Genomic DNA, 24,202 nt, shown 5'->3' with positions numbered 1-24,202 from the left:
CCCTAGAGAAAGATGAGAGAAGTGTCCGTGTTCTGCTTAGGCTCACTCCAGCCTCCAGCTGTGTGGATGAGTGTATAGCCAGGAGAGAAGAGAAAAGGCCTCAATGCCCTCTTCCTCATGGGAAAGAGGGTCTAATTGTTGGAGCAGAGAATGGAGAGTTCATGAGAGACTACATGATGTATTTTTTAACTGGTCAATTAGAGTGTCTCAGAGTTTGAAGTAAAAATAACTTGGTAAGATGTTTAGAGATACTCAGTGAAAACTGATCCAAGAGTGCAGCCAGTGCTTGAGTGTTTCCATCTGTAGACATAGTCTGACTTTTTGGAAATCCTTTCCAAGTATATTTGGTTTCTATCTTTAAAGTTTAAAAATGTCATATAATTATTATATTTAAACAATACTATTTCCCTCAACAACAAGTTTCCACACCATGGTTCAGATGACAGTGTGAAACTGAAAGTTGAGCTAAGTGTGGCATGAAGCCTGCTAGGTAGGGAGGATTTCATACTGACAGAAGCCTGGGAGTAGACCTTTCTGCCCTGTTCTTAGGGCTGCATTTTCCCCTCTTCCCACACATGAGGATTTGGTCTTTCTTATCTGATGTTTTCCCCCTCCTCCAGGTGCCCAGATGACTATTATGAGCCAAGCTTGTGCAGAAAGGTGTAATATAATGAGGCTGGTAGACCGTCGGTGGGCAGGAATCGCCAAAGGAGTGGGCACTCAGAAGATCATTGGAAGGGTACATCTAGGTGAGTGAAGGGTGCTGGGGGTCTTTGTAGTGTAGTAGACTTTAAAAATTCCTTTTGGACAGGGGCGTCTGATCCAGCACGCCTAATCCTTAGAATTTTAGATCCTGTATGTTATCGGAATTACACATGTAACATCAGTTCAGCTGGTTACAAAAAAGAAACCACTAGTCCCCTATGTACTTTTATGTCCTGCTCTTCAGAGATAATCCCTTTCCATTGTTTTAGCTGATTTCTTTTGGGGTTACCTCCATTTTTCTAAATAATATGATTTCAGTGCTATACTGACATGACTACGTAAGTACCATTGAGAGCTAAGCCATTTAGTTGAAAAAGATTGTTTTTCCTTTCATGTCTAGTGTATTTTCTCAGAATTAGTAGTTGTCCTGCCTGTGAATGTGTGTCATTGGTTTTTTTATGTTACTCATCCCTAAACATTTACTAGTGTGTAAATCTCCTTTACACATGTCACCCTGTTGAAGAGGTTTCTTTCAGCCTAGCCTGGTGGTTCAGGGCTGTTTCATAGCTGCTGTTTCGGAATCTGGGTCCTGAAGGGTACCTTTTGCTTCAGTCTTAACCCTGGATAATATGGATCCCATACTTTTTTTTTTTTTTTGGCACACCTCAGTTTATTAAAGTACATCTTCCAATAACTTCCTGAGAAAAAGGGTACAGGAATAAAGTGGGTCCTTAAATATCAGAGCATTATCTTTCTCTACATTCTACCAGGCTAAGTTGGAAATCACTTTCCTTCATGATTTTTATCGGTGTTGCTTTGGAGAAGCTGGCTGCTATTCTAACTCTTGATCATTTACATGTGAGATTTCTCTTCCATTTCTGAAGCTTATAGATCTTCTGTTTGACCTCAGTGTTTTAAAATTTCACAATGAAAAAAATAAAATTTCACAATGATGTACTTGGATGTAGATCTCTTTTCATCTACTGTGCTAGATAACCTTTCAGTCTGGACAAATGGTTCTGATTTCCTCCCCTCTGGGATATCTGATATTCAAGTAGAATAATCTACTATCATGGACTTTTCATTGTGTTCAGGGAAAGAAAACAAGATTTCTTCAACTTTGCCTTCTAACCTTTATGTTTGGTATGGTTTTCTTTCATGTTAGATGGTTTTCTTAAATCTCTGGTGATCCTTGGCATCTGCTCATGTTGAAGAATGAGACACCAGAAGGCTGTTAGGAAGATTAGTTGGGTGGGCAGCCCTGGTTGATTGTGGGTAATCTGTAATGGGATGCAGAAAAAGGCTAGTCTCAGTAAGCTCCCACTTAACCCGCCTTCTCCCCACCCACCTCAGTTTTCAGTTTGGTGCTTTTTGTTGTATCTCTGTCTTCCTCTATGCCCACCTCTATTACAAGAGCCTCTGGTTCACCCTCTTAAGAAAATAAACCTCTAGTCCGCTATTGAGGGGAGGTGAGTAGTCACCTGGCTGAGTAGAGTGTGGGAGGGGAGCCCCAAGGTCCGTCTGTGCTGCCATAGACCTGCAGCCGGTGCTCCTGCTTAGGGCTCACTCCACCCCTGTTGGCAGAGGTATTTGTTTCAACCAGCTCATCAGCTTCTTGAGAGTTCTGTGATGTTAGAAAGGGTTGCTTCTTAGTTTCTTACTGTAATCTGCTTTCTAGTTCCAGAATTGTGTTTCATTTGTCTCTCCCATTGTGTTTGGCTTAAGTGATTTGTGCCTTTAAAAAGAAAAAATGACTTTTTATTGTGGCTTTTTTTACGAGTAAATTGAGTTAAGTAAGTTATGTTCAGTCCTTTCTCTTTAATCAGAATTGTTCTTTTTTTGTTGTTTTATTTCTTTTCGTTATCCATGTAAACGCTCATTATAGAGAATTTCAAAGCATAGATGTGAAAAGAAGTGAAAAATAATTCTTTTAAGTGAGACTCAGTAGGAGCATCCAGACATAACTCTTTCTGGCATCTTTTTCTTGTAAATGGTGATCATGTAATATGTTGAATTTTATACTTCCTTTTTAGAAAAAGTAGCATTTCCCAAATGCCAGTATAAATTTCATAAGCATCATTTAAATAAATGCATAGCATTCTGTTGTATGGGTTTAGTGGTCAATCTTTGGAGTATATTTTCCCCCGAATATTTTGTCATCATAACATGGACATGCATTTTTGTTTAGTTTTGATCCCTGCCACCCCCTTAGTTAAGATTTCCCCTCAGTGAAACTACTAAATTCAAGATGGTGAATACCTTTTAAAGCTCTTGATGTTGTTAACTGTTACCAATTTGATTTCTCCAGCACTAATTGAATATTCATCTTAATATCCTTATACAATCAAGTATTATTAGTTTTTGTAGATAAACAAGTGGTTTTTTATTTTAACTGTAAGTTACTTTTCTTTCACTGCAAGTGATAGTTTTTCTACCCTTTTCATATTTCTCTTTCATTTTTCCTATTTTAATACATTTGTCTATTAGTCTCCATGTTTTCTATTATTGATTTCTGTAGAATAAGGATAGTTTAATACCTTATCCTTCTATACTTTCTTACACACAGTAGGACTGAAATTGGGGAAGAATACCACAAACCAGTTGCTTCAGAGTCTGAATTCTTACTGTTTTAAGGTTTTAGTGAGAAGATAATAGGGAACAAAATAAGTACCAGTCTCTTGTGTCCTTTTGGTTGGAGAACTTGTACCGTTTTGCAACTTTGGCTATGATAGGTGTCAAGAAAACCTTATAGCAATAAGGGAAGTCTAAATAAAGGAAAGATAGAACATGAACAGGAAGGTTCAATGTGTTGAAGGTGCTACTTCTCCCACATTTGTCAACAGAAACATTGTAATACATTCAAAACTCCAATAAATTGTTCTTGTGTGTGTGTGTGAGACTTGATGCGTTAATTTTAAATTTTATGTAGGCCCTTTGTGGCAGGAGTAATCAGGATACACTGGAATAACTTCTCCTGCTAGATATCATTATTATATCTGGTATTATTATTTAACTTATATGTTGAGTATATCATATGAAATGCTGGGCTGGATGAAGCACAAGCTGGAATCCAGATTCCCAGGAGAAATGCCAATAACTTTAGTCATATGTAAATGACATGACCCTAATGTTAGAAAGCGAAGTGGAACTAAAGAGCCTCTTGATGAAAGTGAAAGAGAAGAGTGAAAAGCCTGGCTTAAAACTCAACATTGAAAAAATGAAGATCATGGCATCCAATCCCATCACTTCATGGCAAATAGGTGGGGAGACAATGACAGACTTTATTTTTTTGGGCTCCAAAATCACTGCAGATGGTGACTGCAGCCATGAAATTAAAAGACTCTTGCTCCTTGGAAGAAAAACTGTGACTAACCTAGACAGCATATTAAAAAGCAGAGCAATTTCTTAGCCGACAAAGGTCCATCTAGTCAAAGCTATGGTTTTTCCAGTAGTCATGTATGGATGTGAGAGTTGGACCATAAAGAAGGCTGAGCACCGAAGAATTGTTGCTTTTGAATTGTGGTATTGGAGAAGACTCTCAAGAGTCCTTGGACTGCAAGGAGATCCAACCAGTCAACCCTACGGGAAATCAATCCTGAATATTCATTGGAAGGACTGATGCTGAAGCTGAAGCGCCAGTACTCTGGCCACCTGATGTGAAGAGCTGACTCACGCTGGGAAAGATTGAAGGCAGGAGGAGAAGGGGACGACAGAGGATGAGATGGTTGGATGGCATCACCAACATGATGGGTGTGAGTTTGAGTAAGCTCCGGGAGATAGTGAAGGACAGGGAAGCCTGGCATGTTGCAGTCATGGGGTCGCAAAGAGTCAGACATGACTGAGCGACTGAACAAACAGCTAGATATCAAGACCAAAAGACTAGAACAGGAACAGACCCATGCTTATGTGAACCTTGATAAATGACAGGAAATCTTATGGAGCAGTGGGGAGGTGTCGGGAAATGTGCTCAGAGAATTGGGGATCTGTGTGGAAAAAGGGACAGTTGACAATTGGACCCTGTCTCACGTAACATAGAAAAGTCAACTCAAGGTTGACGAGAGACCTGGATGTGTGAGGCAACATTGAAGCTTTTATTTTTTTTTTAATTTATTTATTTATTTTACATTGAAGCTTTTAGAGGAAAATATAGGTGAATGTTTTATGTAGGGAAGGGTTTCTTTAAAAGATAAGGAAGTTATTTGATAAATATAGCCAATTAAGATTAAGAACTTTTCATCAAACAAAGAAAATGAACAAATAAACTAGGAAAGAACTTAGTAACATACATAACTAATAAAAGATTCATACTTAGAATTATGCATATTCTGTGTGTTTATATATCCTCCAACTCAGAGTGGTATATAAAAAATTACAGAAACATTGAATAAGCACTTCAAGAGGAAACTCAAATGGTTAGTGTGTAAAAATTGCTTTATCTCATTAATCAGGGAAATAGAGAATTACTTGCCATATTTTAGATCGAATAATATTGAGTGTTGGGAGAAGGTGGAACAGTGGCACCTTTCCAAAACCACCGGAAACATTTTGTAAAATAATTCAGTATCAAGTAGAGCTGAACCTAATATATCCCCTAAAACCCTGTATGTTTTTAGAGTATACCATTGAGACGCTCATGGCATGCCAGGAGACAAGCGCAAGAATACTTATGTTAGCATTGCTTATAGCAGGAGAAACTGGAAGCAGCCTGGAAGTTCATAGCACCAAAATGGATAAATCAGTGGTGGTGTCTTTTAGACATTACAGTGCTTACTCGTGCTTACTCTTACTTACTCTTTGAGGTGGGGTAAGTGAAAGAAATATAGTCACATGGCATCCACAGGAATAAAATATCTCAAAATATCTTTTGAGAAGAAGCAAGTCATAGTTTAAAACCACAAAACTAACCAAAATGTTGCTTAGGCATCATACAAAATAGTAAGAACTATTTAAAAAAAAGGCAGGGAATGTTTAGCATAAAAACCAGGATAGGTGGAAGGGTTGGAGGAGGAAAAGAATAAGCTGTGAACTTCTTAGTTTTCTGTTTCTCAGCCTGGGAAATAGATGCATGGGTATTTGTTTTATTATGCTTCATACTATATATGTATGTATCTCACATACTTTTCTGTTCATAAGATATATGTACACATATCTTAAATGTGTACACATATCTTAGTTACTCAGTTGTGTTCAACTCTCTGTGACTTCCTGAACTGTATCCCTTCAGGCTCTTCTGTCTATGGAATTTTCTAGGCAAGAATACTGGAAAGTGAAAGTGAAGTCGCTCAGTCGTGTCCGACTCTTAGTGACCCCATGGACTGCAGCCTACCAGGCTCCTCCATCCATGGGATTTTCCAGGCAAGAGTACTGGAGTGGGGTGGGGGTTGCCATTTCCTCCTCCAGGGGATCTTCCCCACCCAGGGATGGAACCCACATCTCTTGCATTGACAGGGTGATTCTTTACTACTGAGCCACTTGGGTTTCCCAAGATATAGTTAATAGCAAAGTAATTTTCTTAAAAGATCCTATATATAAAATATGAGGAGTAATTCAGGAAGGGAGGCAATGCAGGAGACTTCAAGCAAAGAAACTTGATTATAACAAGCAGTAGTAAAATTGGAGGAATTTGTCTTGATCTTTTTTCTTTTTAAAGATAGAGTTATTGATTGATTTATGGCTGCTCTAGGTCTTCGTTGCTGTTTGCAGACTTTCTCTAGCTGCAGTGAGTGGGGGCTACCCTAGTTGTAATGCACAGGCTTCTCATGGCAGTGGTTTCTCTTATTGTGGAGCACAGGCTCAAGGCACACAGGCTTCAGTAGTTACAGCTCTTTTTTTCTTTAAAAAAATTTTTTTTTCTAACTTTAAACTTCTTATTTTGTTTTGAGGTATAGCCAGTTAGAATTGGACATGGAACAACAGACTGGTTCCAGATAGGAAAAGGACTACGTCAAGGCCGTATATTGTCACCCTTCTTATTTAAATTATATGCAGAGTACATCATGAGAAACACTGGGCTGGAAGAAACACAAGCTGGAATCAAGATTGCTGGGAGAAATATCAATAACCTCAGATATGCAGATGACACCACCCTTATGGCAGAAAGTGAAGAGGAACTAAAAAGCCTCTTGATGAAAGTGAAAGAGGAAAGTGAAAAAGTTGGCTTAAAGCTCAACATTCAGAAAACGAAGATCATGGCATCTGGTCCCATCACTTGATGGGAAAGAGATGGGGAAACAGTGTCAGACTTTATTTTTGGGGGCTCCAAAATCTCTGCAGATGGTGATTGCAGCCATGAAATTAAAAGACGCTACTCCTTGGAAGGAAAGTTATGACCAACCTAGATAGCATATTGAAAAGCAGAGACATTACTTTGGCAACAAAGGTCCGTCTAGTCAAGGCTGTGGTTTTTCCAGTGGTCATGTATGGATGCGAGAATTGGACTGTGAAGAAAGCTGAGTGCTGAAGAATTGATGCCTTTGAACTGTGGTGTTGAAGAAGACTCTTGCAAGTCCCTTGGACTGCAAGGAGATCCATCCAGTCCATCCTAAAGGAGACCAGTCCTGGGTGTTCATTGGAAGGACTGATGCTGAGGCTGAAATGCCAATACTTTGGCCACCTCATGCGAAGAGTTGAGAGTTGACTCATTTGAAAAGACCCTGACGCTAGGAGGGATTGGGGGCAGGAGGAGAAGGGGCTGACAGAGGATAGATGGCTGGATGGCATCACCGACTCGATGGACATGAGTTTGGGTGAACTCCGGGAGTTGGTGATAGACAGGGAGGCCTGGCGTGCTGTGATTCATGGGGTTGCATTGTCAGACACTACTGAGCAACTGAACTGAACTGATAGCCAATTAACAATGTTGTGGTAGTTTTAGATGAACAATGAAGAAACTTAGCCATACATATACATGTATCCACTCTCCCCGAAACCCGCCTCCCATCCAGGTTGGCACATAACATTTGAGTGGAGTTCCATGTGCTGTACAGTAAGTCCTTGTTGGTTATCCATTTTGAATATAGCAGTGTGTACATGACCTTCCCAAACTCCCTAACTATCCTTTCTGGCATCCATGAGTTTGTTTTCTAAGTCTGTGAGTCCCTTTCTGTCTGTAAGTTTGTATCATTTCTTTTTCGATTCCACATGTAAGAAATGTCATACAGTGTTTCTGCTTCTCTGTCTGACTTCACTCAGTAGACTCTCTAGGTCCATCCATGTTGCTGCAAGTGGCATTATTTCATTCTTTTTAATGACTGAGTAATATTCCATTTTATATATGTACTACATCTTCTTTATCCATCTTTTTTCAAATTCTTAATGCCAGCTTTCCTCACCAGGTGAGCATGTATCCTAAAGGTATCACATATCAAGCCAGGTCTTGTGAGTATTATTTCTACCCAGTCCATTTTATGAGCTGATGCTGTCATTGGTTTTTAACTGGATTATTTGTCTTACTGAATTTTCATACTTTACTCACTTGTTTGAATGCTTTGGCTTGGCTTTGACTGACTGCACAGAATGATAGATACGTTTCTAAACTTACCCTTGAAAAAATGATAACCTCTTCCTGTCTTCATGTGCTTTAGCTCAGGTTCAAATTGAAGGTGATTTCCTGGCATGTTCCTTCTCTATACTTGAGGAACAGCCCATGGACATGCTTCTGGGACTGGATATGCTGAAACGGCATCAGGTAATTAAGAGTTTCATTTTCTTTTCACATTGGCTTTTTGTGACATACGTCATTATTACTGCACATTCCCTTGGTTGTGTATACTGAAAAACTAAGAAGCATGACTTCAAACCTGGAAAGGTCCTTAATTGATGATATTGTCATACACAGTTTGAAATTATGTATCGGTAGAAATAGAATCTTTTTGTGAAATCTTTCTGAATCTATTGAATCCTGCCATCCGTTTTGAGACTATAGTGGACAGTTTGGTTCTCTTGTGTAATTTTTAGTTTCTGGGTTGTTCAAAGTTGCTAAGTCATGTCCAGCTCTTTGCGACCACATGGACTCAACACTCCAGGCTCCTCTGTCCTCCACTACTCCCAGAGGTTGCTCAAATTCATGTCCGTTGAGTCAGTAATGCTATCTAATCATCTCATCCTCAGTCACCCGTTTCTCCTTTTGCCTTCAATCTTCCCCAGCATCACCGGAGGAGGAAATGGCAAACCACCACAAGTTTCTTGCCACAAGAACCCCATGAACAGTATGAAAAGGGAAAAAGCTTCTGAGTAGAACTCAAATAATTTTTTGATGGATTTGTAGGGCTATGTACATAATACACAGTGATGATTTTACTGCGAGTATAAGTTTAGTAAATCCTTAGTAGTTGATCAAATAGTACTTGGGAAGAAGAGTATCGAGATTAAGGGAAAAGGTTACATAAGATGTTGGAAATGGAAATGTTTGTTTAGTACAGGAAGAATAATTTATAAATGTGTTCATTTGCAGTGGTTTTTATATTTCTACTCTGAAGCCTAATAATGTGTTGAAATAAACTCATTGAAGAAGGAATTAATGTGCTCTTGGACAATAAAAATTCACATAAGGTTTCATATCTTGTCAATATTTTTATGTCACTAATATTTTTTTAAATTGTTTTATTGCAGTATAGTTGATTTACATTGTTTTGTTAGTTTCTGCTATACAGCAAAGTGAGTCAGTTATATATATATATATCCATTTTTTTATATAGGTTATTATATAGGTTCCTATATAGGTTAATACAGAGTATTGACTATAGTTTCCTGTGCTGTACAGTAGGTTCTTATTAGTTATCTGTTGTATATATTGTACTGTGTATATGTCAATTCCAGTCTCCCAATTTGTCCCTCCCCCTCTTCCTTGGTAACCATAAGTTTGTTTTCTATATCTGTGACTAAGTTTCTATTTTATAAATAGATTCATTTGTACCATATTTTTAGATTCCACGTATACAGAATATCATATATTTATCTCTGTCTGATTTACTTCACTCAGTATGATGGTTCCTAGGTCCATCCATGTTGCTGCAAATGGCATTGTTTCATTCTTTTTTATGGCTGAGTAATATAAAAATACGGAATGCTTCACAAATTTGCATGTTATCCTTGCTCAGGCAATGCTCATTTTCTCTGTATCATTCCAGTTTTAGCATATGTGCTGCTAAAGCAGCACACTAATTTTCTTTTCTAAATGTTTAATATTAAATTCCCACTAAAATATATTGAATCAATACTCTATAATCAAGGTACAGAATTTTAAGTTGAAGGAATGAGTGAATATAAATACAATCCAATTAAATCTAATTTATTAACATTGCTAATCTTTCCTTTTTTCTTTATTTTTATTTTATTATTAATTTTTTTTAACTTCCCCTATTTTTAAGTCATGGTATAGACTAGCAGTCTCCAGCTTTAACATATGTGTGTAATTGTCCTATATTAAGTAATCGTAAAAATATACTGAAAAGGAGGCTAGCAGAAACTCAGAATATTTTTTTATAGTGCTTGCCTTGTCCATGTATGACTTTTGAGACCATTGGTATAGACTTTAAATATAAGCTGTACTTTTTACACTTAAGCAAAAATGTGCAACTATAAAAGTGAGACATACCATTTATATAGTTGTATATATTTTTTAAAAAGTCATTTATATGTTTCTAAAAGGTGTGGCTGCAGATTATGCCCGTTAGTTTTCCAAATTTTTTGCAGTGAACAGGTGTTACGTTTAAATTCAGATGTGAATCATTTCTGTATTTGACAAATAAGTGTAAAGTATATCTCATAGAGATTATTCTGCTATACAATTTAGGTATTTTTAAAAATTCTAAATTAACAGTGTCACGTAGATTAAATTTAGGTAAAATCGATTTTGTTTTGAGTCATCTCTGTCAATGTTGTTCTTTATAAATGGAGTTATGAAGCTCAGGGTCATAATTTTCCTGTGTCATGTTTTTTTCTGCTATCATCTGTCTTTGGTTTCTTCTTTCTAAGTGTTCCATTGACCTCAAGAAGAATGTACTCGTGATCGGCACCACAGGCTCGAAGACCACCTTCCTTCCCGAGGGGGAGTTACCAGAATGTGCCCGGTTGGCATATGGGGCTGGGCGAGATGAAGTACGGCCAGAGGAGATTGCAGACCAAGAACTGGCAGAAGCCCTTCAAAAATCTGTAGAGGATGCAGGTATTTGGAATGGCTGAGCTTGCGAGTAATACTCTAGTTATTGGTGGGTAAGCCAGTGAAGTTCGGGCTTCAGAGGGGAATAAGGACCAATTCATAATCCATCTCTTCGTCCTGTTGTGGGTGTGTTCTTGTCTTCTTACCGCCTCCTCACATCTCCACATACAAGATAGAAAAGCTTCCGTGTTTCAGTAGCTCCAGAAGCAGCTGTCCATTGGTGTGTGCAGGATACATTGGGGAGTTCTTTGCCTTTGCACATTTTGGTGGGACTCTTAAAGAATCTTTCTTGTCTTTTTTTTTTTCCCCTGAAGAAAATTATAATAGTAAGCAGACATTTCCTTTTGAGTGAACATTTCCTGGAAATTTTCTTTTTCATTTCTTAGGCCCATTTATATTGGAGGATGACATTGTGTCTGTGACTGAGCAGCCCCAACTTTAGTATCTACTGAAAGTGCTTCCACCTATGTTTTCCTCCTCCGCCACCTGAGTCTCAGTTGTAGCTTCTTTAAAGAACAAGCCAAGTTTTCTGGGCTAAAAGTGGAGGGATGCAGTTATGTTGAAATCTCATGTCTGTGGATAAGTTTTTTTCCCGTCTGTTACGTATCAGTGACTCTGGGATATATTTTCTAGAAGCTGAAGAGAAGTTTGAGTTATTTTAATGTCTTGAGCTGTAATTGTTCATTAGTGACTAACATCACACATGGGATTTGCTGATACAGTAAAATATATTAGCACTGTAAGTTAAGGGAATAGCTTTCTCCTAAAGACCAAAAAAAAAGAAAGATAAGAGTTTTAACAAAAAGCAGCCAGATTTTGCCAGTACATGTCACTGGAGAACGTTCAGTGATGTCAACGTTGAGACTCTTTAGAGTAAGTGTGAGTTGCAGATGGAGTTTCCAAGCTGGCTTTGTTCAGAATCTACTCCACCACCACCTTTTGACTCAGTTTACATATAAAATACAACTTGGGTGGTGATTTAGTATTTTGTATGAAGGGGAGAATTTTGAACAATCTGACAGATAATAGTTTTAACCTTACCTACAAGGCAAGCTTGAATGGGTTTGACATACTTACATAGAAGGTGTTGTAACTTGTCATCTTAGTTATAATGCTATTTATTAATAAAATGAGCGTGTATATCATTTTGTGAAACCTCTATTCTTTCCCCCCACAGTTTTGGTGCTTTCATTTGAGAAACACCTGCTGACAGTAGCTTAGTGCCTTATAACCCACTAACCTCAGGCCCATTTACTTTGGAGGATAACATTGTGTCTGTGACTGAGCAGCCCTAACTTTAATATAACCGTTACCCTCTTTGAGTAATTATTTTCTTTTAATAAAAAGTTTAGGAGATTAAAATAGAAGCCACAGATGTTTTCAGCCATTGTGAAGTGCGTATACGTTTTAAAAGATTAAAAGGAAATGGCTGTCTTCCCCTGTGATGACCTTTTGTTACTGACAGGATATAGCTTGTGCTAATTTTTGTAATGTTTAAATAGTGAGATAATTCTTCAATATCATATTGTATTTGTTTAGAACATCAGCATCCTACTATTAATCAGAATCACCTAAGTGTGAATATAGTAGATAATATATTTTTCCCTAAAAACTGTCTCTTTGGTGTGGATACTCTATACAGAATATCTTTATCTTTTCTATTGATTAAAACATAATTTAAAAATATTAATTCAGAGTATTCAAAAAAATAAAGAAGTTAAGCCAGGATAGGTAATCAGGTTTGGATTATTTTTCTTCTAAAAATAAATCTCAACTGAGAAAGAAATGTTGAAAGTTACTGTCAAATGTGTTCACTCACTTTTACTCCGTAAGATTTCCATATCATGTAATTCCATCTATGGATCTATTTTTTTCATCTCTTTCACGCGTTTGCCCATGAATTCTCTGTGTAGGTGTGGAAAATTAATTTCTTCCCAAGTTCTGTTGAAAATCTGTTGACGTTGACATATTGCTTTATGTATGGTGAGAAAATTAGAGCAACTAGCAAATCTTTTTGTGGTTCAAGCTACAAGAACATTCCCCCACCTTGCGTCTGCAGTTCCTGATCTTAAAGATGGCAGAGGAATGGAAACTGTAACCCTGCATGCTGTGTGGTTTGCATTGTTAACCCAAGTTTGCTTGTCTGTTTCCTAATTCAAACAGAGCGTCAGAAGCCATGATGCATGTAGTGTGTGTGTGCTGCAGCTGGAGTGGGCCCCAGACCAGGTATTTATAGACACCACGTTAAGCCTCCACCCAGTCATCCTCTGTGGTCTGAAAGTCTTTGTATCCGCAGCAGATCTAAAATGTAGCTTCTGTCATTCACCAGTTCACCTTGTTTAATCTGGTTACAACTAGCCTGTGTGTGTGTATATATATATATATATATTTGTATGTTGGCATACATACGTATCTAAGCACAATTTACCATTTAAAATTTTATCAGTTATCCCAGTGAAAACAGATGACCATTGTGAATATCAGCATCATAGCACTTTGTTGTTGAAGATAACCACGTTGTTAGGAATTTCATAAGCCCCTTTCTTTTGAAAAACTGGAAGTGTAGTTTTCACATTACTACACACAAGTCCCAGCATTATACAGGGGCAGCAGTTTTCATCCTGTTGAAGAAGAAATGGAAACTTAGACCAGGTGACTTGGCCAGGGTCACAGAGTCAGTAACACAGACAGGACTAAAGTTTAATCTTCTAACAAGAAACTTGACTTTTCCTTCTCTCCCTAGCCTGACGGTTTTTCCACAGGAGGCACTCTGCTTCCATTTCCCTGTAGCATAAATATAATAAACTTCAGCCTGAGTATACTGACTGATTTATTAAAACAAGAAAGGCAGTCTTTTTTAGACTGTCAAACCTAGGAATTTATAGGGGTTTGCAGGCTGGTTGTAATTAGATACATAGCATTTAATTGCTTCTTTCTTTCATTTTCCTCATAAGGATGGGTTAAAACAGGCATTATTATTAATGTCCATTGTCCTCATCCTCTTCTGCTATCCTGTAGTACTGACCTTGTCCTCCCCTACATTTAGAACTTAGGCCAGTGAAACTTACCATCTCAGCTACAGGAGGACTATACGCTGCCTTCATAGTGAGTACGGAATTCATTGAGGTTGGTTCACCTTTGGCTCACCCAGTTATTATAACTGACATACCATTGCCAAAGGCCATTATCTTTGCCCACCTCTCCACTGCTAACATGGACATTTCACTACAGTGCATCTTTCTGTTCTCATTAACTGAAAATTGAACCTCTTTCAGTGTCAGCTGTGCAGATCGATAAATAAAATTATTTACAGTGTTTCCAGACACTAATGAATATAGTTTGCACTGAGATATATGCTCTTCTGTTTATCCCTAAACTATAAGAAAGATTGTTTCACAAGGAGTCAGTAACTACCTCACAGAGTATTTTATCTTTTCATGTTGTTAACCTAGGTTGGACTAGAACGATTTAGAGCCACTTGAATCATAACTGCATTGCTTCATGATTTCTAAGGCACAGTTAACATGAAGCATTTGAGTCGCACCTGTCCTAACAATTTGTATTGTGATGTCATTTTTGTTACCAGCCTTTGACTTTTAATTAAAGATTGTGTAATTATTGCATGGAGGTCAATTTTTAGTTGGATGGATTAGTAGCAGAACAAGAGTTGGAACTGATGTTTAATGACATCATGATGTTTGTTTAGAGGTGTGGTAATTAACCTTCCATCTTTTATGAATGGTCAGTAAGTTGCAGTGAATCTAAATTGTTATTGCCTATTGGAAAATTTATGAACTATATCCCTCCACTGCCCTCCTCCCCTCCCATTTCCCTGCCCTTAAAGTAGGAAATGTTCTTATGAATGTTCTTATACTGTGTTAATACAATAAAGTAAACTGATATTCCTTTTTAAAGTTGCGTTGTTTGGTAAGATAATAATTGAGATTTAGTCTGTTTGATCTTTAGTTTTATTTTTGTTCTGAGTCAAACTCACACAGTTTTTGAAATGTTCAGATAGAAATAGAATGTTTGCTTCTCTGTCTTCTGGATGTCCCTGAGTAGTATCACATTGTTATTTCTCAGACATAAATCCCAGATATACCTAGCTTTAGACTTCTCAGGGTTCACATTTGACACACTGAAGTGAATTGGCAGGAGAATCATCCTAGTACCGAAATCCTCAAGATTATATTGTGCTTTTAAGAATCACCTGTGTAACTTACGGAATAAAGAGACTCCTGGGTTTATTCCTCAGCATAGTGTCCTACTGTCTGCATGCTTAACAAGCTTCCAGGTGGTTTAGGGCAAGTGGTAGAGAGAACGCACTTGGAGAAAGTATTTCGGAGTTCTAAACCCACTGAGAGTAAAGATACATAAATGTCCTTCAGTCTTAAGGACTAACTCAGCCATTCTGTGGTACCTAAATAAAAATTACTGAATTCCAGTACACACAGTTTATCAAGAACATGCTTACCTCTTATTCTGATGCTATGATGTTGTTTGCCACAATGAGAATGGTTCATGTATAAAGTCTGAATATAAGACAGATCCAAGTTTAAGGACCTGGTTTTATCTTGTTTAAATTTATATTTTCTGATAATTTAGTGGCCTTTGTAACCTGCTGATTAACCTTTTTTCCTTTCACTGTCGTTCTCTGTAGAGAAAAGCGGTAAAGAAACTACCTCACTGGGAATGTCATCATTACCAACTTCAGATGGATTTAACCATCAAGCCCATCCTCCAGGACTGAGTCCTGAGATTGGTAATCCTCCAAGTCTTGCTCACTCTGTCTCTGCTTCAGTCAGCCCTATCCAGCCCAGTGACGCAGACAGCATTGAACCTAAAGCTGTGAAGGCTTTGAAGGCTTCAGCTGAACTCCAGATAACCTCTGAGCAGAAAGAACATCTTCCTCCACAGGATCTTTCTGATTGTGCTCCTTCAGCAGACAGTGCTCCAGCAAACCAGAGTCCAGCTATGCCTTTGCAGAATTCACTCGAAGAAGCCATTGTTGCAGATCATGTAGAGAAATCTGCTGAAAGAAGCACCCAGGGCCTCAAATCTCATCTCCACACAAGACAGGAAGCTAGTTTATCTGTCACAACTACTGGGATGCAAGAACCGCAGAGGCTTACGGGGGAGAAGGTTTGGCACCCAGAGTATCAGGACCCAAGTCAGGTGAGTGGCCTTCAGCAGCATGAAGAACCAAGGAATGAGCATGAGGTTATACAACAGAGTGCTTCACATGACCAAGACCATCCTTGTCACACAGGGGACCTTGAACTTCTTGGAGAAAGGCAACAAAGCAGTGCTGGTTTGGAAGCTGCAATGAAAGGAGACAGGCTGCAGCAGAACGTGGACCTTCCGGGTACAGGGAAAGATATTCTACCTTCAGGATGCCTTGGCTGCTCAAATTCAGAAACACTTATGGAAGTAGATATTGTCGAACAGTCCCTAGTTGCTGTGCCGAATTCAGGAGGTCAGAATACCAATGTCAAGAACAGTGGTGCATCTGATCTCATCTTAGATAATCCCTTGATGGAAGTAGAAACATCAAAATGTAACCCTTCCTCTGAAATTTCGAGTAATTCCATTTCTACTCAGGATTTACAGCTTCTAGAAAGTAATGTTGAAATGTCTGAAACGAGTAAAGAATGTGGGGATCACCCTTCCTCTTTAATAAGTCTCTGTGGCAGTTGTCAGCCCTCTGTAGAGTCATCAGAGGAATCTTGCTCATCCTTAACGGCAGCCTTGAAGGAACTTCATGAACTTCTGGTCATTAGTAGTAAACCAGCTTCAGAAAACACATCTGAAGAAGGATTCTGTCAATCAGAGACAGTAGTTGAGGGCCAAACAGGTATTAAGGACCTTTCTGAAAGATGGACCCAAAATGAGCATCTTACAGCAACCCAGAGTGAACAGTGTTCACAGGTCTCCTTTCATCAGGCCATATCTATAGCAGTGAAGACAGAAGAATTAACAGACACTTCAGCTGACACTGGAGTGGAAGATGGAGAAACTGTTAACTTGAGGGGTCCAGGTGATGGCCTGTTAACTGATAAGGAAGGTGTCCCCAAGTCCAAGGAGTCAGTAAACAAGAGTAGCTCTGTTACTGTAGCCTCAGCAGAAGCGTCTAATCAACTACATTGCACCTTAGGTGTAGAGATTTCACCCAGACTGTTAGCAGATGAGGAGGATACACTCAATCAGACTTCTGAGCAAACTGAGTCCTCATCACCCGCTTGCATCCTGGTTAAAGATTTGGGTCAGGGCACACAGAATCCAGTGACAGACAGGCCTGAGGCCAGGGAACATGTCTGTCCTGAAGCTGCAGGGCCACTTCTAGGACTTGAACCATCTACCAGCCATCCATCACCAAGTCCCTCCTTTCTTGCACCATTAATTTTTCCTGCTGCAGACATTGACCGGATTCTCCGTGCCGGCTTTACTTTGCAGGAAGCTCTTGGGGCTTTGCATCGAGTTGGTGGAAATGCAGACCTTGCACTTCTTGTCTTGCTAGCAAAGAACATTGTAGTTCCTACGTAACCATGGAAAAGTGGGCTAGACCATACTCTACTCCCTTTAAAAAAAAAGCTGTATATCTACACACACACATACACACACTCACCACATATACAGTATATGTAGAACCCTGCAAGCAGAATGTTGAGCCAGATTTTTTTTTTTTTTTTTTTTAAGATTTTTTTTTCGGCCAAAGTAATTTATGATCTCTTGTCTGATGAATTTGTCTATCCTATTTGTTAAAATTTGGGCCTTTTTAAATGTATTGGCAGTATGTGCACACAGAAGCTTTTTATTATCATTAAGATGATGTATTCTGGAATAAAATTGATGGTTTTGTGTATAGCATACCCTTTTAGAATGAGAGTGAGTGCTTTAAAAAGCAGAAGCCATGAGAAAATCCCACCACCCATGCAGCTGAAAGCATGATGTGGCTGTGTCTGTGCTGTAGGCAAGGTATGGCTTATTGACTCATATTTTGGTTTATAAACTTGATCACATGGTTTCATGTTTGGAATGCATTATGATTCATCGGTTGTAACAGGAAATTGAAGAATAGTTGAAGAATATTTCCTGGAGTAGCATGTTTCCATTGGTGTGGTTAGGATTTGACATTTTAATGCGATGAGTTGGGAGGGCTTAAAACTTGGGCTGCTTCGTACATCACAGGCTACTGCATGGATTGCCAGATATCTTGGGTGGGATTTTGTGAGGGAATTAACATCAGAGTGTAACATGGTGCTACCCAGATTAAAAAAAGAAAGGAAAAACTGTAATTGCATTTGCCAATGTTGATAATGTTTCAACAACTGTTGTGAGTGAAATAATGCTCTAAACACTGGAATTTACTAGTGATTGGGTTTGGTAGCATCTCACTGATCACATCTCAACCCTTAATGACTTATGGTGAACTTATGTTCAGCTGATGGGTTGGTTGCCAGCAGTTTATTTCCTTTCCAAACTCATCTTCTAGCAAGTTCTTCTAAAGCTCAGTTTGAGCTGTGTTCTGAGTGAAATATTCAAGTGTAATAACCTTGTCACTGGTTCATCTTGGTGCTTGGAATGGTCTGTCTATTTGGTGAGTGTCTTTCATGGCAGTGGAAATAATAATTGGAGTTTCTGACTCAAGTGGCCTTGGTAGAGTTTTCCATCCCTTTCTTTCCTCAGGAGTTTCTTTTTTAAAGCAAGATTTGTCATATTTGTGTTTACCATGTCAAGATAGAGTGGGGCATAGTATATAGATGTATTTATTGTGGCCTTTTTTTATATGAGGACTAGCCCTTGGAAATCATTGTCCTGTGGGCCCCACTGTGCAATAATTCTACTGGGTAGATTTTAGATTTTTTTTTTTTCCTGAAAGATAAACTCTTATATACCTAGCAGGAATATGGAGTCCTGGTTTTATTGAAGAGAATTTTGAGAATGATAATTCCTGATTCCAGGTGATGATTTGCAATGTGTCTGAAACAGAAGCTTCAGAAGGGTGATTTGTGAACTTTTAATGTTAAGTGATTTTTGTCTAAAGTCTTACTCTCTTTGAGAGTTATTCTTTCCGTCAAAATTTACGTCATTGAGCACAATCAAAATGGAGGCTCATATCTCAGGAGTTTTTTAAATCTTAATTTGGGGGCACTTAGACATTGTTCTTCTTCTACCCTATTCCATCTTCTTTCTTTCTGCTGTGATGTATGTATGTGTATTAGGAGCTGTGAGTGATACGATGGAAAGTCCCATAGATTCCTCGTGATTCTCTGAAGTTCGGAAATGGTTGACAGAAAGAGCTGTTGCTTACTGTGTTCAGGGTGGCGCTCTAGACAAGTTAGCCAGATTGTCTTTAAAGTGTTCTTTTAGACAATCCTGTGCTGTAGACCCTTTTGCCTGCCCTACGCCAAAGATATAAGATGCACTAGGAACCTGCTAATAGGATTTCTGTCAACCGGCTCTTAGAGCTGTGACTGCAATTAAGTAGTGGTGCTATGATTGAAACAAAATTTAGTAGCCATGCAATGGGCCCCTGATTTGCTTTATGGGAATGACTGGGAATTTATTCTGAGCTTATCAATCTTTAGGGTTACAAAGTGGGGTGAGTGTAGGGTGGGAGGACTTATTGATGACAATAGACTCCTCCAAAAGGCCTTCTTTATAAAGAATGGCCTCTTAGTTTTCTGTACAAGCAGTTCCTCTGAACAATGCTCAGAGACATAACCACTGAATTTTCACACTGTGGAGATTTGGGGGTCAATCCCAGGTGGGCTATAGAATATCAATCCAGAAAAGGTTTCATTACAATAGCTTTTATTGTATGTATATGTATATTTATTTCTAGGAGAAAATTCAATAGGTAGGCCTATAGTTGTACACGTATTCTTATTAGGAATACTTTGGATGAGCTTAACCCATTTGCCAAATATCCCTGTCCTTCTTCATCATTTATTTTTCAACTTATAGTTGCTTTTGATTTTTTTTAAATCTTCTGTCCATTGTTTGTGTGAAAGTAAAAATTGTTGACATTGTCAGAATTTTGAATCATTTTTAAATTTAGCAATTCTAAAACACAAGGAATTAAGGAACATGGCATTAGTGAACCTTCATTGTCGATTTTTATGCAAAGTGCAGAAATGAGAGATTAACTTCTCCAAGAATAAGATAAAATCATTGTGAACTCCTGATTGCCAGCAGAACTGGTGAGGCCAGCCGTTACCAGTATGGGCTGCTTTGTTGGATAGCTCTTTTGTCATAATCAGTAATGGACAGCCTTGTGAACAGTGCTTACCTCCAAGAGTGGTGTCTATTTATTCACCAAAGAGAGGAGAAGATTTCCTTCCAAGTTGGTTCCTGTGTGTAAGAATGTGTTTGGTAACCAGACAGCTATAGGCTCTAGATTTTGCCATTGTCACTGGTAAGAATTATTTCCACTTGTACCTCTTTAGGCATCCAGACATGGTCTAATCCTTCATCTAAGCCTTCATCCCACCGTTTGCGCTTTATCCATTATCATAAAGATTATCAGTTGCTTAGCAAAGGGAACTAGATAGATGGTAAATGTGTGAGGAAACTGTTCTGCCTTGCAGCCTACAAAACTTTCCAGAGCTCCTTGTCCCAATGCATACTGAAGGGAGACACACACCATGTATTTTTTCCCAAAGGGTTTCTCCAGTAAGAGAGTTATATGAAAAGATATATGAGACTTTGTGTTACCGATTTTATGATAACCAGTTGAGGTGGAATCTGCCTGTTTTTCCCTTAGCACAGCTTTTCTATCTCTAGCAAAAGCCATAAAACTTTGGGTTGGTTTATAACCATTAACTCGTGTATATATACATGTGTGATAGATATCCTGCAGTTAATTTTGCATAGATTAAAAAGCAAACGTTTGTTAATCTTCAGATAACAGTCTTCGATTATGGTGAAGACTTTGATCCCACCATGTTTATAAAAAACAGCCTTGTAAGTCACTGGCCAGAAGAGTGGCAGTACATTCTGATTTCCTTTTCCTTTCGGTCTGTCACCTGCAGAGCATAAGCAGGGCACTTGAACTGCTACATGTTTCCAACTTGTTATCACTGGTAGCATATCATAAGAGAAGCTAACTAGATTATGCACCCTTTAGGACAAATACCAAAAAGGCAAATTTCTCCTTTGAATTTGGTGACTTAGTGTAGTCTGTGGCTGAACTAGAAACACAGTTCTCAAAGAGTTCCCCTTCTGAGAAAATTAAGGTTACCTTTCACATTAGGAGATCCATAAATTAAAATAGCTGCTTTCTTTCTGAAAGATTTAAACATGCCGATTTACAACAAGGTAAACTAAAAGCATGTCCTTGAGAACCAGAAATGTCAAATCATGGCTCAGGTTCCCCAGTAGTGTTCCCTCAATGGATGTTACTTGGGAGTTAATCATATAAATCATAGAACTTAAGGGAGGAACCTTTGATGTGCTTGATTTTCTCTTGTGCCTTAGTTTCTCCAAATAGCAGAGGCATCAAGTTCGAGTCGGTGCTAAAAGTCGAAGTATCATTGGGGTGGGGAAGGGTGGAGAATGTCTGAAAATGGCCCTCCTGGAGATAGGCATGTATGGAGTGTCCTAAGGGCTCACCTTTATTGTTGATTGAGTTATCCTGCACCAAATCATTTGATTTCCCCAGAAGGATTAGATTTCCATAGAAGTATTGTGACATGGCTTTTTTGCATCAGGCATACAAAAAGCAAAAATGGTTTCTATGTGTTTATTATGTTCTTTGTTGTGCTATCAGTATTACAGTAGTGAAAGCAGAAGTTTAAGAAAATCTGTTTGAACAATGAACTGTTAAACTCTCTCAGACTGCAGTTTGAATCTTTGAATAAGAATTTGTTATTCACTCATGAAACATTAAGTGACTGGTGAGCATTGAGGATAACAGCAGTACTGAAACAAACGGAACTGCCCTGTAAAGCTATCAGTCTCGTCAAGAGACATGAAATAAATCTTAGCTTCAAGTGCAAGATCTATTTTTGCCTATTAGCATCATTTATTTTAAAAGTCGTACTAGGATGATTGGGTTCAAATTCAGAGAAAACGGAAAAGCAGGCTCAAAATGGAATTAGAATCTGAGAACCTAGAACTGCTCTTAAAAATGTTTTTGAAAAAATGAGATTGGAGAAACCAACAAAAAATGTCCTAACATTTGGTAGAAATACTTGAAGAGATTAAGGACAGTTCAGTTTACACTGTTGGTGGAGGGGGAACAGGCAGGATAAAAGTGCAAGTAAATGGAAGATGACCTAACGAGTACCAGTGACAGTCAACTTTTCCTTCCATCACGACCTCCTTCCATGCAGGGTGGAAGTATAGACTGCTATGGCATCCTTCCTGCCGTCTTTGAGCCAGCTGCTCCGAAATACTAACCATCTGGGCCAACAAGACTTAGCAGAGAATTCTGGAAGATTTGCTGTTTTAAAGCAGTTGAGTGCAAAATGTGAAAATAGAACTCTACAGCAGAGAATGTAGCAAGCAATGGTTCTGGGACTAGATGAGGGGCAGAATTTATTTACAAGAAAATTCAGGCCTCTGCCAAACCTCTTCTGCAGGACAGCTCCATCAAAAGGACATTCTTGAGCCTATCACCATATATGTGGTAATCCTGAGGATACAGGTAGAATTTCTGAACCTTAACTACAGTGACTTCTGAAGCTTACAATTAGAATACCCTCGCAGGTTTGTCAGCTGCATACTGGTAATCTAGACCTTCTGGGGACTAAAATGAGCGGGTATAGCAGTTTTAGAGCACAGTCTTACGGAATGAAATCTACAGAGAAAGTTAATGCAAGGGTGTGGAAGATGGGAAATTTCCCTAAAATAAGGACACTTGGGGTGGGGATGTGGAATATGAAATTAGAGTAATTTTTACAGAATTATATTTCTCTTCATATATACCATAAAGAGGTCTTCATTAGCTGACTTGGGAAAGAGGTGTGCTGGTAGATTTTTTTCCTGGTAGGATACATAACAAATTATTTTGTTTACCAGGAGTTTGTTTCACATTCAGCCTTGAAGGATGCATCATTGGCTTAAAGGAAGGTAGACCTCTCTAGTTTCCTATATATTCAGATCAGTTCAGCATAGTTTGCTTTTTTTTAAACTGTGCACCTACAATGAACGTTGAATGCTCATTTATATTCAAAATTTCATTTCCATGTTAAGTTGGGCTAATGGCCTTTGCACTCAAAGTTTGTTTACCAGTTTTGTAGCCATATTTAGCAAATTTTAGCAAGTAGAAACCCCTTTTTCCCCTCTTATTTGTTCTTGGAATTGTTCTTTTATTGCTTTCCTGATTTTTCTTTAAGCTTTGAGACTACTGCATCTTACAAGAACTAGGCTGATTGGCAAAATAGGCTTGCCAATAGCTCTTTCACTCCCATAAGGCTTTGGTTTTGAGAGTTGGGAAAACTCTGAGAATTTAAGGGAACCAAACTCAGGAATCCCACAGTTGGTTGCATTGTGCCATTGGCTTAGGGGCTGGACACAGGACCTGTCTGCCACTGAGTGAGCCAGATGCATTTGGGTTTGAGTTGTTGTCACATACTGAAATGTAAGTCAGCCCTAAGTAATCAAAACACTTTTATTTTTCTTTTTTTATTAGGAACTTTCTGAAGAAAAAGTGATGTGTAAAACATTTGATATTTAAGACAATAAAGTTTTTATCATAAGACTCTTTTGTTTGATCAGTTTTCTTTTAAATTGATACGGTTGGTTACTTTTGTCCTTGTCTCTGTCTCCCAGCCATTTAAGTAATTTATGCCTAGGCACTGTGACTTGTGGCCATGATCCTAAACACCAGAAGTGGGCCACTTCCAGATAAATACTGCAGGTGGATGGCCATCTGCTGATGTGAAATGGTGACTGCTCCAGCAGTGATGCACAGCAATAGAGACAACATTGGTGACAGGGTTTTGTGGCTCAGACTAGTCTCTAGAGCTAGGATGCTCAGGTGTGAATTCTAACTTTGCCACTTACTAGCTGTGTGACTAGGTAACTTCCCTAACCTTTCTGTGCCTTAGTTTCCTCATCTATAAAATGGGGACTATTGGGGTTATAGGGGTTCATGAGTAAGTTAGAAACACCCTTGGGTGTTAACTAATGTGGAGTTACCGCTTTTTGCATGAGTGTGTGCTGTGGGACCCTCACTGAGGATTTCCAGTGTACGTAGGCTTCCCTGATGGCTCAGCGGGTAAAGATGTGGGATGACATAGGAGACTTGGGTCAATCCCTGAGATCCTCTGGAGGAGGAAATGGCAGCCCGCTCCAGTATTCTTGCCCGGAAAATCCCGTGGACAGAGGAGC

General features: G+C 38.7%; 1 protein-coding gene and 1 non-coding gene across 4 annotated transcripts in view; one reads left to right on the top strand and one right to left on the bottom strand.

Annotated features, from left to right (window-relative positions):
• Positions 1–23,570, top strand: part of DDI2 (DNA damage inducible 1 homolog 2) — a 43,383-nt gene extending 19,813 nt beyond the window's left edge. For 2 of the 3 annotated variants that reach the window (NM_001435380.1, XM_059875595.1), the window contains 4 exons: positions 621–749; positions 8,289–8,392; positions 10,681–10,870; positions 15,525–23,570. In NM_001435380.1, coding sequence (NP_001422309.1) covers positions 621–749; positions 8,289–8,392; positions 10,681–10,870; positions 15,525–17,407 — 2,306 coding nt within the window. In that variant the 3' untranslated portion in view covers positions 17,408–23,570. Of the gene's footprint in view, positions 1–620; positions 750–8,288; positions 8,393–10,680; positions 10,871–13,027; positions 13,091–15,524 lie in introns of all 3 variants that reach the window. The other variant, NM_001435379.1, reaches the window with a different exon arrangement.
• LOC112441934 (U6 spliceosomal RNA) lies at positions 9,759–9,862 on the bottom strand. The gene has a single exon (XR_003029889.1). It is a non-coding gene; the product is annotated as a U6 spliceosomal RNA (small nuclear RNA).
• Positions 23,571–24,202: the final 632 nt, after the last annotated feature.

This window comes from Bos taurus, chromosome 16 (assembly GCF_002263795.3).
Source record: "Bos taurus isolate L1 Dominette 01449 registration number 42190680 breed Hereford chromosome 16, ARS-UCD2.0, whole genome shotgun sequence".
NCBI lineage: Eukaryota > Metazoa > Chordata > Mammalia > Artiodactyla > Bovidae > Bos > Bos taurus.
The sequence above is the reverse complement of the archived record's forward strand: the minus strand, read 5'-3'. Positions and strand labels throughout refer to the sequence as shown.